This window comes from Oncorhynchus gorbuscha, linkage group LG22 (assembly GCF_021184085.1).
Source record: "Oncorhynchus gorbuscha isolate QuinsamMale2020 ecotype Even-year linkage group LG22, OgorEven_v1.0, whole genome shotgun sequence".
Lineage (NCBI taxonomy): Eukaryota > Metazoa > Chordata > Actinopteri > Salmoniformes > Salmonidae > Oncorhynchus > Oncorhynchus gorbuscha.
This window is the reverse complement of record NC_060194.1, coordinates 47,205,459-47,221,821: the sequence shown is the minus strand read 5'-3', so window position 1 is coordinate 47,221,821 and position 16,363 is coordinate 47,205,459. Positions and strand designations below refer to the sequence as shown.

The following is a 16,363-nucleotide window of genomic DNA, read 5'->3' as shown; positions in this document are numbered from 1 at the left end:
ATCCAACAAATTCGCACAGTCATTTAAGAGGAGTGAGACAACATTCCACAGGCCACAATCAACAGCCTGATCAACTCTATGTGGAGGAGATGTGTCATGCTGCATGAGGCAAATGGTGATCACACCAGATACTGACTGGTTTTCTGATCCACGCTCCTACCTTGTTTCTAAGGTATCTGTGACCAACAGATGCATATCTCTATTCCAAGTCATGTGAAATCCATAGATTAAGGCCTAATTAATTTATTTAAACAGACTTATTTCCTGTAACTCAGAACAATCTTTTAAATTGTTGCATGTTGTGTTTATTTTAGTTCAGTCTAAATGCATTATTAGTGTTACTTCATCTATAAGTCTTTGCTAGGTAAATCCCCGCCTTATCTCAGCTCACCGGTCACCATAGCAACACCCACCGGTAGCACAAGCTCCAGCAGGTACATATCTCCCTCTCAAACTTTAAACATCAGCTGTCTGAGCAGTTTACCGAACACTGTACCTGTACACAGCCGGTCTGTAAATAGCACACCTGACTAACACATCCCCATATTGTTATTTATCCTCTTGCTCTTTTGCACCCCAGTATCTCTACTTGCACATCATCATCTGCACATCTATCACTCCAGTGTTAATGATAAATTGTAATTATTTTGTCTCTATGGGCTATTTATTGACTACCTCCCTACTCTTCTACATTTGCACACACTGTACATAGATTTTTCTATTTTTCTTTTCTATTGTGTTATTGACTGTATGTTTATTCCATGTGTAACTCTGTGTTGTTGTTTGTGTCTCACTGCTTTGCTTTATCTTGGCAGCAGTTGTAAATGAGAACTTGTTCTCAACTAGACTACCTGGTTAAATAAATAAAACATAACAAATAAATAAAAAATAAACACACTAATGTTAAAATGTACTAAACCATCATCGGGCAACATTACTACATTCTACATCAATCTATTATTTACAGTGCATTTATCGCAACACGTGAATTCGTCGTGGTTCACGGACGCGGTGTAAAATGGAACAATTTACTAGACGACAGTAGAGTGTAGATGAACTATTGTAGGAAGTGTGTGAGCGACAGCCAGGAACAAGGCGGTTCCAGCATCACATGACTGGAGGCTGGAACAGGCAAAGTTGTGAACGCTAAGTGACTCAAACTCAACACGAAGAAGAAGCTATTCTCCTTTTGAAACATGTGGGGGGGGTGTTTTTTCGTTTGTTTTGTTTTTTCAGATTGTATAAAATAACTTTTTATTTGATTTTTTTTAAATTGAGAATGCCACTGGAGTACACAAGTCAGGTGAGTTTCTGATGTTTCTGATAGAGAGAAGAAATGCTACTGCTTAGTCCTCGACTCAAACGTTATTTGGGATGCCAGCACGGCGGAGTTACAGACTCCCTGCTCTATCGGTGCTGACTGGGCGGATATTTTTCCGGTGTAACGTTAGAGCTGGAAATAGACGGTCCCGGTTGATTGTAATAGTAGGTGAGGTGGCTAAAAATATAATAACAGCACATTTACATTTGTAGCTAACAGTTGTAAGAACATCGTAACAAATGTTGACCAACTCTACACTGTAATTGAACTAGATAGCTAACTTAACTATTTAACTGCATGCTACTCATACTTGCTAAATTCTCTTCGTGTATTTAACACAAATAACAAACATGAGATATGATAGAAATAAGTTAAATAACATTGCCAGACAAGTAGCAAGTCAAACAAACAAAACGACCCAACATCTAGTGTTATAGAGCCAACCTGGGACTTAGGATCGGTCAGGACCACCCACACCGGGGGCCAACACCATCCCAGTGGCCTGTAGCGTACTCTAGGTAGACGGGACGGACGGGCACCAGAACCTCTGGGATGATACGGAAGAGCAGCAGTGGTACTGGAGGAGGAGGAGGAGGAGAAGAAGAAGAAGGGAATAATAAAAAACACCAACAGAACAAACAGCATCGCGCCAGCATCACCACCCAGGGCCCGTCTCGTCTCTCCAACATGGGCCGGAGCTCCAGGACCACCAACCCACTGGGGAGTGTGGGTCCTGGGTCCACCGTGGTAGGAGCGCCCGGGGTAGATCCGGACTATGTGATGCAGCTGGTGAATGACGTACGGAGGTTTTCCGATATGCTGCTCAGCCTTAAAGAAGCCTTCCGTTCTGAAGGTGAGTCTGGGTTCACGTTCCAAATCGCACCCGATTCAGTGCACTATCTTTGAGTATAGATCATAGGGGGAGACCGGGAAGCCCCAGTGGTTACTGTACTAGGACCTGGTGTGTGGCAGGATGGGTGGTTGGTTGTGAATACTTTTTTTGGGGGGTAGATACAATAGGCTACATTATGCTAAGGTTTCTCAGAAGTTGTGTGTGTGTGTGTGTGTGTGTGTGTGTGTGTGTGTGTGTGTGTGTGTGTGTGTGTGTGTGTGTGTGTGTGTGTGTGTGTGTGTGTGTGTGTGTGTGTACACACTGTCCTGTTAAAGCAATATAATAAAGGTGAGTGTTCATCAGAGTCAGCTATGTAAAGTGTCAGCTCCTAGAGGGCTGACGCAGCCTTAATTTAGCGTTCCCCTCAGTGACTCCACAGCCTTAATTAGCGCTCCCCTCAGTGACTCCACAGCCTTAATTTAGCGCTCCCCTCAGTGACTCCACAGCTACACAGCCTTAATTTAGCGCTACACAGCTACACAGCCTTAATTTAGGGCTCCCCTCAGTGACTCCACAGCTACTCAGCGTTAGCTTAGCGCTCCCCTCAGTGACTCCACAGCTACACAGCATTAGCTTAGCGCTCCCCTCAGTGACTCCACAGCTCCACAGCCTTAATTAGCACTCCCCTCTGCACCCCCTGTCCTGTCCACTAGGTCAGTGACTCCACAGCTACACAGCGTTAGCTTAGCGCTCCCCTCAGTGACTCCACAGCTACACAGCCTTAATTTAGCGCTCCCCTCAGTGACTCCACAGCTACCCCCAGTGACTCCACGTTAGCTTAGCGCTCCCCTCAGTGACTCCACAGCGTCAGCTTAGCACTCCCCTCTGCTCCCCCTGTCCTGTCCACTAGGTCAGTGACTCCACAGCTACACAGCGTTAGCTTAGTGCTCCCCTCTGCTCCCCCTGTCCTGTCCACTAGGTCAGTGACTCCACAGCTACACAGGCTTAGCTTAGTGCTCCCCTCTGCTCCCCCTGTCCTGTCCACTAGGTCAGTGACTCCACAGCTACACAGCCTTAATTTAGCGCTCCCCTCAGTGACTCCACAGCTACTCAGCGTTAGCTTAGCGCTCCCCTCTGCTCCCCCTGTCCTGTCCACTAGGTCAGTGACTCCACAGGTACACAGCGTTAGCTTAGCGCTCCCCCTGTCCTGTCCACTAGGTCAGTGACTCCACAGGTACACAGTGTTAGCTTAGCGCTCCCCCTGTCCTGTCCACTAGGTCAGTGTCTCCACAGCTACACAGTGTTAGCTTTGCTCTCCCCCTGTCCTGTCCACTAGGTCAGTGACTCCACAGGTCCCGGTCTGGATTACTGCTACGTCCATTCAGGGTTGTGTTCAGTAGGTAAAAAGTGTTAAGTCAAATTATTTTTTTTTTTAAGTATCTAATGATTGCTGCAGTAAAATAACAGGCGAGGCTATTTACAGGTGGTACCGGTTCAGGGTCAATGTGGAGGCTATATACAGGTGGTACCGGTTCAGGGTCAATGTGGAGGCTATATACAGGGTGTACCGGTACAGAGTCAATGTGGAGGCTATATACAGGGTGTACCGGTACAGAGTCAATGTGGAGGCTATATACAGAGGGTACCGGTACAGAGTCAATGTGGAGGCTATATACAGAGGGTACCAGTACAGAGTCAGTGTGGAGGCTATATACAGGGGGTACCGGTACAGAGTCAATGAGGAGGTTATATACAGGGGGTACCAGTACAGAGTCAGTGTGGAGGCTATATACAGGGGGTACCGGTACAGAGTCAATGAGGAGGTTATATACAGGGGGTACCAGTACAGAGTCAGTGTGGAGGCTATATACAGGGGGTACCGGTACAGAGTCAATGAGGAGGTTATATACAGGGGGTACCAGTACAGAGTCAATGTGTGGGGGCACCGGTTAGTCAAGGTAATTGAGGTAATATGTACATGTAAGAAGAATTAAAGTTACTATGCATAGATAATAAACAGAGAGTAGCAGCAGCGTAGAAGAGGGGTCTGGGTAGTCATTTGACTAGTCATATATATATATATATATATATATATATATATATATATATATATATATATATATATATATATATATATATATATATATATATATATATACTAGTCATTTGATTAGCTGTTCAGGAGTCTTTTGCCTTGGGGGTAGAAGCTGTTAACAAGCCTTTTGGACCTTGACTTGGTGCTCCGGTACCGCTTGCCGTAGGATAGCAGAGAGAACAGTCTATGACTTGGGTGACTGGAATCTTTAACGATTTTTTTGGGGGGCTTTCTTTTGACACCGCCTGGTATATAGGGTCCTGTGTGACAGGAAGCCTGGTCTCAGTAATGTACTGGGCCGTACGCACTACCCTGCAAGATAAACACCCTATATCTACTGGGTGAAATACCACAGTGTGCCATCAGAGCAGCAAGATATGTGACCTGTTGCCACAAGAAAAGGGCAACCAGTGAAGAACAAACACCATTGTAAATACAACCCATATTTATTTGTAATTATTTTCCATTTTGTACTTTAACTATTTGCACATCATTACAACACTGTATATAGACATAATATGACATTTGAAATGTCTTTATTCCTTTGGAACTTTTTGTGTAATGTTTACTGTTCACTCTTTATTGTTTATTTAACTTGTATTGTATATTATCTACTTCACTGGCTTTGGCGACGTTAACATATGTTTCCCATGTCAATAAAGCTCTTTGAATTGAAATAGAGATTAAGAGAGGCACATGCCGGCTCTTGTGTTGTTCTGTTCATATGGTGACATGTCAGTGTCACTTGTAGTATGGTGTGAAGCCTGCACAAAGCTCTCTCTAAAAGACGGGCTTTAACAGGCTCCTGCCAGTCTTTAAAAAAAAAAAATCATTTTTGCTGGATAGAGAGGTTAAAGTTTGAGAAGAAAATACCTAGAGAGCAGTGAGCCGGATTCATGTTGGCCCATTTCTGGCAACAGTGTAGAGAAGAGTTCGACACCGGAGTTAAAATTAATTCCTGTTCTGTCTTCTCAAATTCTTACCCAGTTTTTTTAACCCGGCAATTATCTTGTCCGGTCCCGATAAAAATCACTCCTGTCCTGTCCCTTATTCATTTTAACAAGCATAAATCAGAATACAGAGCCCGCTTTAGTCTTTTGGGGGCCCTAAGTGAGATTTGGTCAGGGGCCCTCTATCTGCCTGGGGCCCTAAGCGACCGCTTATGTCCTTTTTAGGTTCCTGAGTGGTGCAGCGGTCTAAGGCACTGCATCTCAGTGCAAGAGGCATCACTACAGTCCCTGGTTTGATTCCAGGCTGTATCACATCCGGCCGTGATTGGGAGTCAACAGCACTTTTCATTGCCTGCCCAGCTGTTACCTGTTAGCTGTTATCTGTTAGCTAGCTACAGTACTTTTCATTGCCTGCCCAGCTGTTACCTGTTACCTGTTAGCTAGCTACAGTACTTTTCATTGCCTGCCAAGCTGTTAGCTGTTAGCTAGCTACAGTACTTTTCATTGCCTGCCAAGCTGTTACCCGTTACCTGTTAGCTAGCTACAGTACTTTTCATTGCCTGCCCAGCTGTTACCTGTTAGCTAGCTACAGTACTTTTCATTGCCTGCCAAGCTGTTAGCTGTTAGCTAGCTACAGTACTTTTCATTGCCTGCCAAGCTGTTAGCTGTTAGCTAGCTACAGTACTTTTCATTGCCTGCCCAGCTGTTAGCTGTTAGCTAGCTACAGTACTTTTCATTGCCTGCCCTCCTGTTAGCTGTTAGCTAGCTACAGTACTTTTCATTGCCTGCCCTCCTGTTAGCTGTTAGCTAGCTACAGTACTTTTCATTGTCTGCCCAGCTGATAAAGGCCTATTCTAATTGTTTTAATAGTGATTGAAGACAGAAGAACACGTGTTACTGTTGGGAGAAGGAGGGGCAAACATAAAAAACATTTAAAAAAAACCAATATGTCCAATAATCTGCTTATTTACACAAGAAGAAAAGAAAAATAACACATTCCTGAACTGTCAGTTCCTGTAGACTGTTGATCCTGTCCCTTCCTGTCCTGAACTTCACTCCCATTCCAGCAGGGATCCTGTTCCCCTGTGTCAGCCTCTAGTACAGAGTGCATCTGCTCCAGAGGCACTGACTTAGACCCCTAGACCCTCCCCAGGCCAGGCTACAGTCCAGCAGGGATCCTGTTCCCCTGTGTCAGCCTCTAGTACCAAGTGCATCTGCTCCAGAGGCAGTGACTTAGACCCCTAGACACACCCCAGGCCAGGCTACAGTCCACAGGGATCCCCTCGCAGTCTTAACCCAGCTCTTGGACACATCCTGCATATTTTGTGATGCATTGCATACAGTTGGTTTTTCTATTTGAGCTATTAGAAAAGCACACTTCACAACAGGGTCAGAAGTATGGTTGGGTGGTGTCCAGATTGTCACACCGGCATATAGTACCATTCTCGGAGTGCACACGAGGGGCGCTATTTTGTTGACGCACAAAATAATTTAGGCAACAGGGACGTTGATCCAGGGGGTGATGGAATGTCTCTGCTATAACCAGGTAGCTTGATCTTGACATCTAGCCACTTAGCTAGCAAGTTAACAAACCACATGCTGTAGTCCTGAGCTGGTTATAATTTATTTGACACGTCTTAGTTATACTTAATTTTTTAGCACGGCAAAAAATATTATAACATGTTTTTTAAAATATATTTTTTGACAGTTTTTGAAAGTCATACCGTCTGTATTTTGAAATACTTCGGTATATGGTATAAAGAGCCCCCCCCCCCATTGGTCATTAATCACACAGATTCAGCCGTGTGGACAAACAAACAATAACATAAAAACTAGATGCTAAAGAGATAAAGGAATAGATAATCTAAACAGAGAGTCAAGCTACTGTCCTTACAGATTGCTTGGCAAAATCAAGTGGGAGTGAGTTCCAGATCATAGGGCCTCTATAGATCATTCCCCGGGTCTAAAATAATATCCCAATGCCCCAGGGCACTGTGACACTGCCCTGTGTAGGATGCCGTCTTTCAAATGGGACGTTAAACGGGTGTCCTGACTCTCTGAGGTCATTAAAGATCCCATGGCACTTATTGTAAGAGTAGGGATGTTAACCCCGGTGTCCTGGCTAAATTCCCAATCTGACCCTCAAACCATCACGGTCACCTAATAATCCCCAGTTTACAATTGGCTCATTCATCCCCCTCCTCTCCCCTGTAACTATTTCTCAGGTCGTTGCTGTAAATGAGAACGTGTTCTCAGTCAACTTACCTGCTAAAATAACGGATAAATAAATAAAAATAAGAATTGGGTTTGTTCTTGAATGTGGGTGACGTAGCTGTTTGTCTGTTTCTTGTTTAGTTTATGGAATTTATCTGGCTGTAACATTTAACATTTGCCTTCATTGTAGGGACATGAGGGAGAAGTAGGGGTGTGTAGGTTCTCAATCCATGTCCATTTCTTATTCCCCCCCCCCACACAAAAAATGCTACTAATTTAGAAGTTTTTTGGGGTGTAATTCCCCTTTAATTGCTCATCTAGCAAGAAAGGAATGTATTGGTCTAGCAATGTCTCTGCTGTTAGGCCTACTACTGTAGAACATGTCATGACAGAGTTTGCAAAAACAATTGCAATTGGCACCCAATTGATACAAACAGTCATGATATAGCCTACTGTAGTTCTGTCAGGTAAACCTAATTTGAAATGTACATTTAATTGTGAAGGTTATGGGGAAAGTCTTTCTGTTTTACCCACAAGACGTCGGTTATCATTAACATTGCTACCATGGCGACGTACGGTAGACAAAACGTGCTAACCAAACAGACACAGGAAGTATTGCTGGAAGTTCATTGGCAGATGTTGTTTTGCTTTTTAAGAGAAACAGTGGCCAACCAGAGTAAGGTTGGCGACATGGTGACAAATGAAATGTGATTTAGATGTGATTTAGGCCCAGTAAGACTGTAAACCACCAGACCTTTATTAGGCTGAGTGTTGCTAAGTTGTCACTTGAGGCACTAGATAGTATATTTTTTAATATTTTTTTTCAATGGAGATTTGTAATACATTTTCTAGGATTGATACTGCTGGCACATGCATAGTCACACACTGACACACACACAGACACTGACACACACACACACACACACACACACACACAGACACACACACAGACACACACACAGACACACACACAGACACTGACACACACACACACAGACACACACACAGACACACACACAGACACAGACACTGACACAGACACTGACACAGACACTGGCACAGACACTGGCACAGACACTGACCCGCAGGAGCGTTGTGCAAAGCAAAACTCATCCTCTCATAGTGGAACAGAAGTCAGACAGACACTGACCTCTGACCTGAACGCTGAAAGATGTTTGTTTTTCCCCCCTTCAACAACACACTCTCTCCCTGTAGGCTAAAGGAAAGGACCAGAGAGCAAATATACTCCAGACGTTTGAATTGATTCAACAACGACTGATACAGGAGCGAACAGGTTTCAGACCACAAACACCAATATGTTTGCCTTAGACTAAGCCCTGAAGTGCAACTGTAAAAAGCATTAGTGCGAAACACACACACACACACACACACACACACACACACACACACACACACACACACACACACACACACACACACACACACACACACACACACACACACACACACACACACACACACACACACACACACACACACACACACACACACACACACACACACACACACACACGTTTGTGTGTGTGTGTGACTGTGTGTCACCACTCAACAGGCTTGACTGTGCGCGAAGGCTCTAGATGGACTAGTGTAGAGAGAATAGGCAGGTCAAGACAGGCCAGTTGATTGTATGTTGTTGTAAGCCGGGGGGGGGGGCAGGCCAGGCCAGGCCAGGCTCAACAGCCTGCCGCAGTATCACTGGCTCCAGATTGGCACAGGCTTTATCACAAAGGACTCAACAAGACCACAGGTCTATGGCTGTATCTGAGATGTGTAATTACAGTATGGGTTTTGTCTAATGCTGTATCTGAGATGTGTAATTACAGTATGGGCGAGAGAGACAGAGAGAGAGAGACACCCTAATTGACAAACAAACAAACCAAAACAAAAGCAAAGTCTTCTCATGCTTTGCTGATTTAAAAAAATCCTTCGACTGTTGGGGGTAAAACACATGACATTATAAAATCCATATGCACAAACTTCAAGTGTGCAGCTAAAATTGGCAAAAAAACACATTTCTTCCCACAGGGTCGTGGGGTGAGACAGGGATGCAGCTTAAGCCCCACCCTCTTCAACATATTTATCAGCAAATTGGCGAGGGTACCAGAAAAGTTTGCAGCACCCGGCCTCACCCTGCTAGAATCTGAAGTCAAATGTCTGCTGTTTGCTGATGATCTGGTGCTTCTGTCACCAACCAAGAAGAGCCTACAGCAGCACCTAGATCTTCTGCACAGATTCTGTCAGACCTGGGCCCTGAGAGTAAATCTCAGTAAGACCAAAATAATGGTGTTCCAAAAAAGGTCCAGTCGCCAGGACCAAAAATACAAATTCCATCTAGACACCGTTGCCCTAGGGCACACAAACTATACATACCTTGTCCTTAACATCAGTGCCAGAGGTAACTTCCACAAAGCTGTGAACGATCTGAGAGACAAGGCAAGAAGGGCATTCTATGCCATCAAAAGGAACATAAAATTCAACATACCAATTAGGATCTGGCAAAAAATACTTGAATCAGTTATAGAACCCATTTGCCCTTCATGGTTGTGAGGTCTGGGGTCCGCTCCGTGTACAACAAGGGAACACAAAATATTGCATGACTTAGGACGATACCCGCTAATTAGGAAAATCCAGAAAAGAGCCGTTAAAATCTACAACCACCTAAAAGGAAGCGATTCACAAACCTTCCATAACCAAGCCATCACCTACAGAGAGATGAACCTGGAGAAGAGTCCCCTAAGCAAGCTGGTCCTGGGGCTCTGCTCACAAACACAAACACACCCCACAGAGCCCCAGGACAGCAACACAATTAGACCCAATCAAATCATGAGAAAACAAAAAGATAATTACTTGACACATTGGAAAGAATTAACAAATAAACAGAGCAAATTAGAATGCTATTTGGCCCTAAGCAGTGAGAACACAGTGGCAGAATACCTGACCACTGTGACTGACCCAAAATTAAGGAAAGCTTTGACTATGTACAGACTCCGTGAGCATAGCCTTGCTATTGAGAAAGGCCACCGTAGGCGGACCTGGCTCTCAAGAGAAGACAGGCTATGTGCACACTGACCCCAAAATGAGGTGGAAACTGAGCTGCACTTCCTAACCTCCTGCCCAATGTATGACCATATTAGAGAGGCATATTTGTTTATTTCACTTTTGTATATTATCTACTTCACTTGCTTTGGCAATGTTAACACATGTTTCCCATGTCAATAAAGCCCCTTGAATTGAATTGAATTGAATTGAGAGAGAGAGAGAGAGAGAGAGACAGGCAGACATGGAGCGACAGGGAGAGATGGAGCGAGAGAGAGAAATCTAATCAAATCAAATTTATTTGTCACATACACATGGTTAGCAGATGTTAATGCAAGTGTAGCGAAATGCTTGTGCTTCTAGTTCCGACAATGCAGTAATAACCAACGAGTAATCTAACAATTCCACAACTACTACCTTTTACACACAAGTGTGAAGGGATAAAGAATATGTACATAAAGATATATGAATGAGTGATGGAACAGAGCGGCATAGGCAAGATGCAGTAGATGGTATCGAGTACAGTATATACATATGAGATGAGTATGTAAACAAAGTGGCATAGTTTAAAGTGGCTAGTGATACATGTATTACATAAGGATGCAGTAGATGATATAGAGTACAGTATATACATATACATATGAGATGAGTAATGTAGGGTATGTAAACATTATATTAGGTAGCATTGTTTAAAGTGGCAAGTGATATATTTTTACATCAATTCCATCAATTTCCATTATTAAAGTGGCTGGAGTTGAGTCAGTGTGTTGGCAGCAGCCACTCAATGTTAGTGGTGGCTGTTTAACAGTCTGATGGCCTTGAGATAGAAGCTGTTTTTCAAGTCTCTCGGTCCCTGCTTTGATGCACCTGTACTGACCTCGCCTTCTGGATGATAGCGGGGTGAACAGGCAGTGGCTCGGGTGGTTGTTGTCCTTGATGATCTTTATGGCCTTCCTGTGACATCGGGTGGTGTAGGTGTCCTGAGGGCAGGTAGTTTGCCCCCGGTGATGCGTTGTGCAGACCTCACTGCCCTCTGGCGAGCCTTATGGTTGAGGGCGGAGCAGTTGCCGTACCAGGCGGTGATACAGCCCGACAGGATGCTCTCGATTGTGCATCTGTAGAAGTTTGTGTATGCTTTTGGTGACAAGCCGAATGTCTTCAGCCTCCTGAGGTTGAAGAGAAGCTGCTGCGCCTTCTTCACGATGCTGTCTGTGTGGGTGGACCAATTCAGTTTGTCTGTGATGTGTACGCCGAGAAACTTAAAACTTACTACCCTCTCCACTACTGTTCCATCGATGTGGATAGGGGGGTGTTCCCTCTGCTGTTTCCTGAAGTCCACAATCATCTCCTTAGTTTTGTTGACGTTGAGTGTGAGGTTATTTTCCTGACACCACACTCCGAGGGCCCTCACCTCCCTGTTGGCCGTCTCGTCGTTGTTGGTAATCAAGCCTACCACTGTTGTGTCGTCCGCAAACTTGATGATTGAGTTGGAGGCGTGTATGGCCACGCAGTCGTGGGTGAACAGGGAGTACAGGAGAGGGCTCAGAACGCACCCATATGGGGCCCCAGTGTTGAGGATCAGCGGGGTGGAGATGTTGTTACCTACCCTCACCACCTGGGGGCGGCCCATCAGGAAGTCCAGTACCCAGTTGCGCAGGGTGGGGTCGAGACCCAGGGTCTCGAGATTGATGACGAGTTTGGAGGGTACTATGGTGTTAAATGCTGAGCTGTAGTCGATGAACAGCATTCTCACATAGGTATTCCTCTTGTCCAGATGGATTAGGGCAGTGTGGTTGAGATTGCGTCATCTGTGGACCTATTGGGGCGGTAAACAAATTGGAGTGGGTCTAGGGTGTCAGGTAGGGTGGAGGTCATATGGTCCTTGACTAGTTTCTCAAAGCACTTCATGGTGATGGAAGTGAGTGCTACGGGGCGGTCAATGGCACTGTATTGTCCTCAAAGTGAGCAAAAAAGTTATTTAGTCTGTCTGGGAGCAAGACATCCTGGTCCGCGACGGGGCTGGTTTTCTTTTTGTTATCCGTGATTGACTGTAGACCCTGCCACATACCTCTTGTGTCTGAGCCGTTGAACTGCGACATAAACAACATTCTAGGTCTACCTTCAAGTTTACTTGTTGTGAGGCTGTATCATCCTCCCTCCTCACGAGGGACAGAAATTAGAATAACAAGACACTAGGCAATATTTATTAAACTTACAGAATGAAAATTTCAGCAGAATGAAAATCTAAATGTTATGATATTTAGTCAACTAATAGTAGAGAATGTTTGACCAGAAATCAAGCCTTTGCTTATTTCTAAATTTTTAGGAAAAATGTATATTTAAACTTAATATAAAAATATATATATAGGTTTTAATTGTACACCTCATGGGAGGAGTGTTGGTTTACATGGAACTTTAACACCCCTTTATGTTAAGTGACACACATTTGAAATGCATAACTCAATTTATAGTCTAGTTATGAGTTCATTATAACATTGCAAAGTCAATCTTTTATTTTTATTTTTTTCTCAGATAGTGAAGAGGTTTTTCCTCTTAGACAGCAAAGCAATAACAGGCCCAGCCAATTCAGGGATTGAATTGCATTCCTATAGAGACATGAGCAAACCTCAACTCTGGTTAACACCGAGACTACTCCCTTGGAAGAGGAGGGGTGTGTGTGTCGGGTACGTTGAGCAGAGGATAAAGTTGATAGGCATGGGCCTGATCTGGGTGTAAACAAACCAAAACCGAAATTGAATTGCATTCCTGTGGACGGAGGATTTCCATGTCCAATTGTACAGGAATGTGACTTGAATCGACTCTGGTCAGGGTTTAGACGAGCAGGCAGGAATGGGGGGGGGGGTATCGCCAAGGGCCTGACCTGGAGGTAAACAAACATTGGATAGACTGAGCGGGAAGCATGGGTGGCTTAGGGGGGTCAGATATCTCACTCCACACCAGAAACCACACACACACACACACATACGCACACACACAGAACCAAAAGACAGGGTGCCCTCGGTTGTGTCAGCAAGGGGTCTTCATGTAAACAATATGTTGTAGTGACCAGCCCAGGGAGTTATAGTGACTAGCCCAGGGAGTTATAGTGACTAGCCCAGGGAGTTATAGTGACTAGACCAGGGAGTTATAGTGACTAGCCCAGGGAGTTATAGTGACTAGACCAGGGAGTTATAGTGACTAGACCAGGGAGTTATAGTGACCATACCAGGGAGTTATAGTGACCATACCAGGGAGTTATAGTGACTAGCCCAGGGAGTTATAGTGACTAGACCAGGGAGTTATAGTGACTAGCCCAGGGAGTTATAGTGACCAGACCAGGGAGTTATAGTGACTAGCCCAGGGAGTTATAGTGACTAGACCAGGGAGTTATAGTGACTAGCCCAGGGAGTTATAGTGACCAGACCAGGGAGTTATAGTGACTAGACCAGGGAGTTATAGTGACCAGACCAGGGAGTTATAGTGACTAGACCAGGGAGTTATAGTGACCAGACCAGGGAGTTATAGTGACTAGACCAGGGAGTTATAGTGACTAGCCCAGGGAGTTATAGTGACTAGCCCAGGGAGTTATAGTGACTAGCCCAGGGAGTTATAGTGACTAGACCAGGGAGTTATAGTGACTAGCCCAGGGAGTTATAGTGACTAGACCAGGGAGTTATAGTGACTAGCCCAGGGAGTTATAGTGACTAGACCAGGGAGTTATAGTGACCAGACCAGGGAGTTATAGTGACCAGACCAGGGAGTTATAGTGACTAGTCCAGCCAAGGAGGGTGGGTGGGTGGAGGGTCAGCCAATTTATGTTCAAAGGTTTAGCCAAGACAATTATCTCCCTTACTTCCTTTAAATGGAACACTAGAGCTGAGGGAGGAGGAAGAGGGGGAGGATGAGGAGGAAGAATAGGAGGAGGAGGGTAGATTAGGCCTCATTTTGTTTGACTGGAGGATGTTTCTCTTAGTCTCACAGCAGTTCTCTTCTCGTGCGGAGTGCTCGCCTGTAGATTCATCGTGTTTCTGTGCTGGAAGTTTCTCTATAAACGAGCAGCACTGTGTTTTAGAAGCCAACCCATTTCTGCAGGCTCTGTTACTAATACTAAGGTGTGTCATTTTGTCTGTAATGAAACTGTCATTCAGGTTCATGAGTTCACCTCAACCACTTCCACCCAAAATATTTTCTGAAAATACTGAACATTTCCTCTGTATATGGGTGGACACCATGCCTGTGTGTGTGTGACTGTATTTGAGTGACACCATGCCTGTGTGTGTGTGTGTGTGTGTGTGTGTGTGTGTGTGTGTGTGTGTGTGTGTGTGTGTGTGTGTGTGTGTGTGTGTGTGTGTGTGTGTGTGTGTGTGTGTGTGTGTGTGTGTGTGTGTGTGTGTGTGTGTGTGACTGTATATATGTGTGTGTGTGTGTATGTGACTGTATATATGTGTGTGTGTGTGTATGTGACTGTATATATGTGTGTGTGTGTGTATGTGCCTGTATATATGTGTGTGTGTGTGTGTGTGCCTGTATATATGTGTGTGTGTGTGTGTGTGACTGTATGTATGTGTGTGACTGTATGTGTGTGTGTGTGTGTGTCTGTATGTATGTGTGTGTGTGTGTGTATGTATGTGACTGTATATATGTGTGTGTGTGTGTATGTGACTGTATATATGTGTGTGTGTGTGTATGTGCCTGTATATATGTGTGTGTGTGTGTGTGTGCCTGTATATATGTGTGTGTGTGTGTGTGTGACTGTATGTATGTGTGTGACTGTATGTGTGTGTGTGTGTGTGTCTGTATGTATGTGTGTGTGTGTGTGTATGTATGTGACTGTATATATGTGTGTGTGTGTGTGTGTGTGTGTGTGTGTGTGCCTGTATATATGTGTGTGTGAGAGGGGAGGGAGGCGTGTTGGACCCTGACCCCCCCCCCCCCACACTGGCTCCTAGTTTTCACTCCCACTGTAATTCCATTGCCTTTCCAATGCATTCTGCCTCTTCGCTCATCCTCCTAGTGCAGTTGTGTCTGCAGAGGGCAGGGTAGAAAAACAGACCGCTCTGGTGTTTCATATCGTCCTAGGTGGTGAGACATGAACTCACCTACTGTCTGGTGCCCAACCCCTAGACCCACAACTGATTACTGCACACCGAGACAAGACAACATCCCCTCCCGTTTCAGTTGTTTCTGCCCACTGTGTAGCTGTCAACAACCCTGTTAGAATTCAGGGGAGATCCGTCGAGACGGTTCGTAGTGAAAGGAGATCCGTCAAGACGGTTCGTAGTGAAAGGAGATCCATCAAGACGGTTCGTAGTGAAAGGAGATCCATCAAGACGGTTCGTAGTGAAAGGATAACTCAGGGGAGATCCGTCAAGACGGTTCGTAGTGAAAGGAGATCCATCAAGACTGTTCGTAGTGAAAGGATAACTCAGGGGAGATCCGTCAAGACGGTCCGTAGTGAAAGGATAACTCAGGGGAGATCCGCCAAGACGGTTCGTAGTGAAAGGATAACTCGGGAGATCCGCCAAGACGGTTCGTAGTGAAAGGATAACTCAGGGGAGATCCGTCAAGACGGTTCGTAGTGAAAGGATAACTCGGGAGATCCGCCAAGACGGTTCGTAGTGAAAGGATAACTCAGGGGAGATCCGCCAAGACGGTTCGTAGTGAAAGGATAACTCAGGGGAGATCCGTCAAGACGGTTCGTAGTGAAAGGAGATCCGTCAAGACGGTTCGTAGTGAAAGGAGATCCGCCAAGACGGTTCGTAGTGAAAGGAGATCCGTCAAGACGGTTCGTAGTGAAAGGAGATCCGCCAAGACGGTTCGTAGTGAAAGGAGATCCGCCAAGACGGTTCGTAGTGAAAGGATAACTCAGGGGAGATCCGCCAAGACGGTTCGTA

General features: G+C 45.0%; 1 protein-coding gene across 5 annotated transcripts in view; it reads left to right on the top strand.

The window, feature by feature from the left end:
- Window positions 1-1,155: 1,155 nt before the first annotated feature.
- The window catches only part of LOC124009865 (rho GTPase-activating protein 29-like), a 98,066-nt gene continuing 82,858 nt past the window's right edge, over window positions 1,156-16,363 (top strand). For 2 of the 5 annotated variants that reach the window (XM_046322079.1, XM_046322080.1), the window contains exon 1: window positions 1,156-2,174. In XM_046322079.1, the coding sequence (XP_046178035.1) occupies window positions 1,874-2,174 (301 nt within the window). In that variant the 5' untranslated portion in view covers window positions 1,156-1,873. The remainder of the gene's footprint in view (window positions 2,175-16,363) is intronic. The other 3 variants (XM_046322077.1, XM_046322076.1, XM_046322082.1) reach the window with 3 other exon arrangements.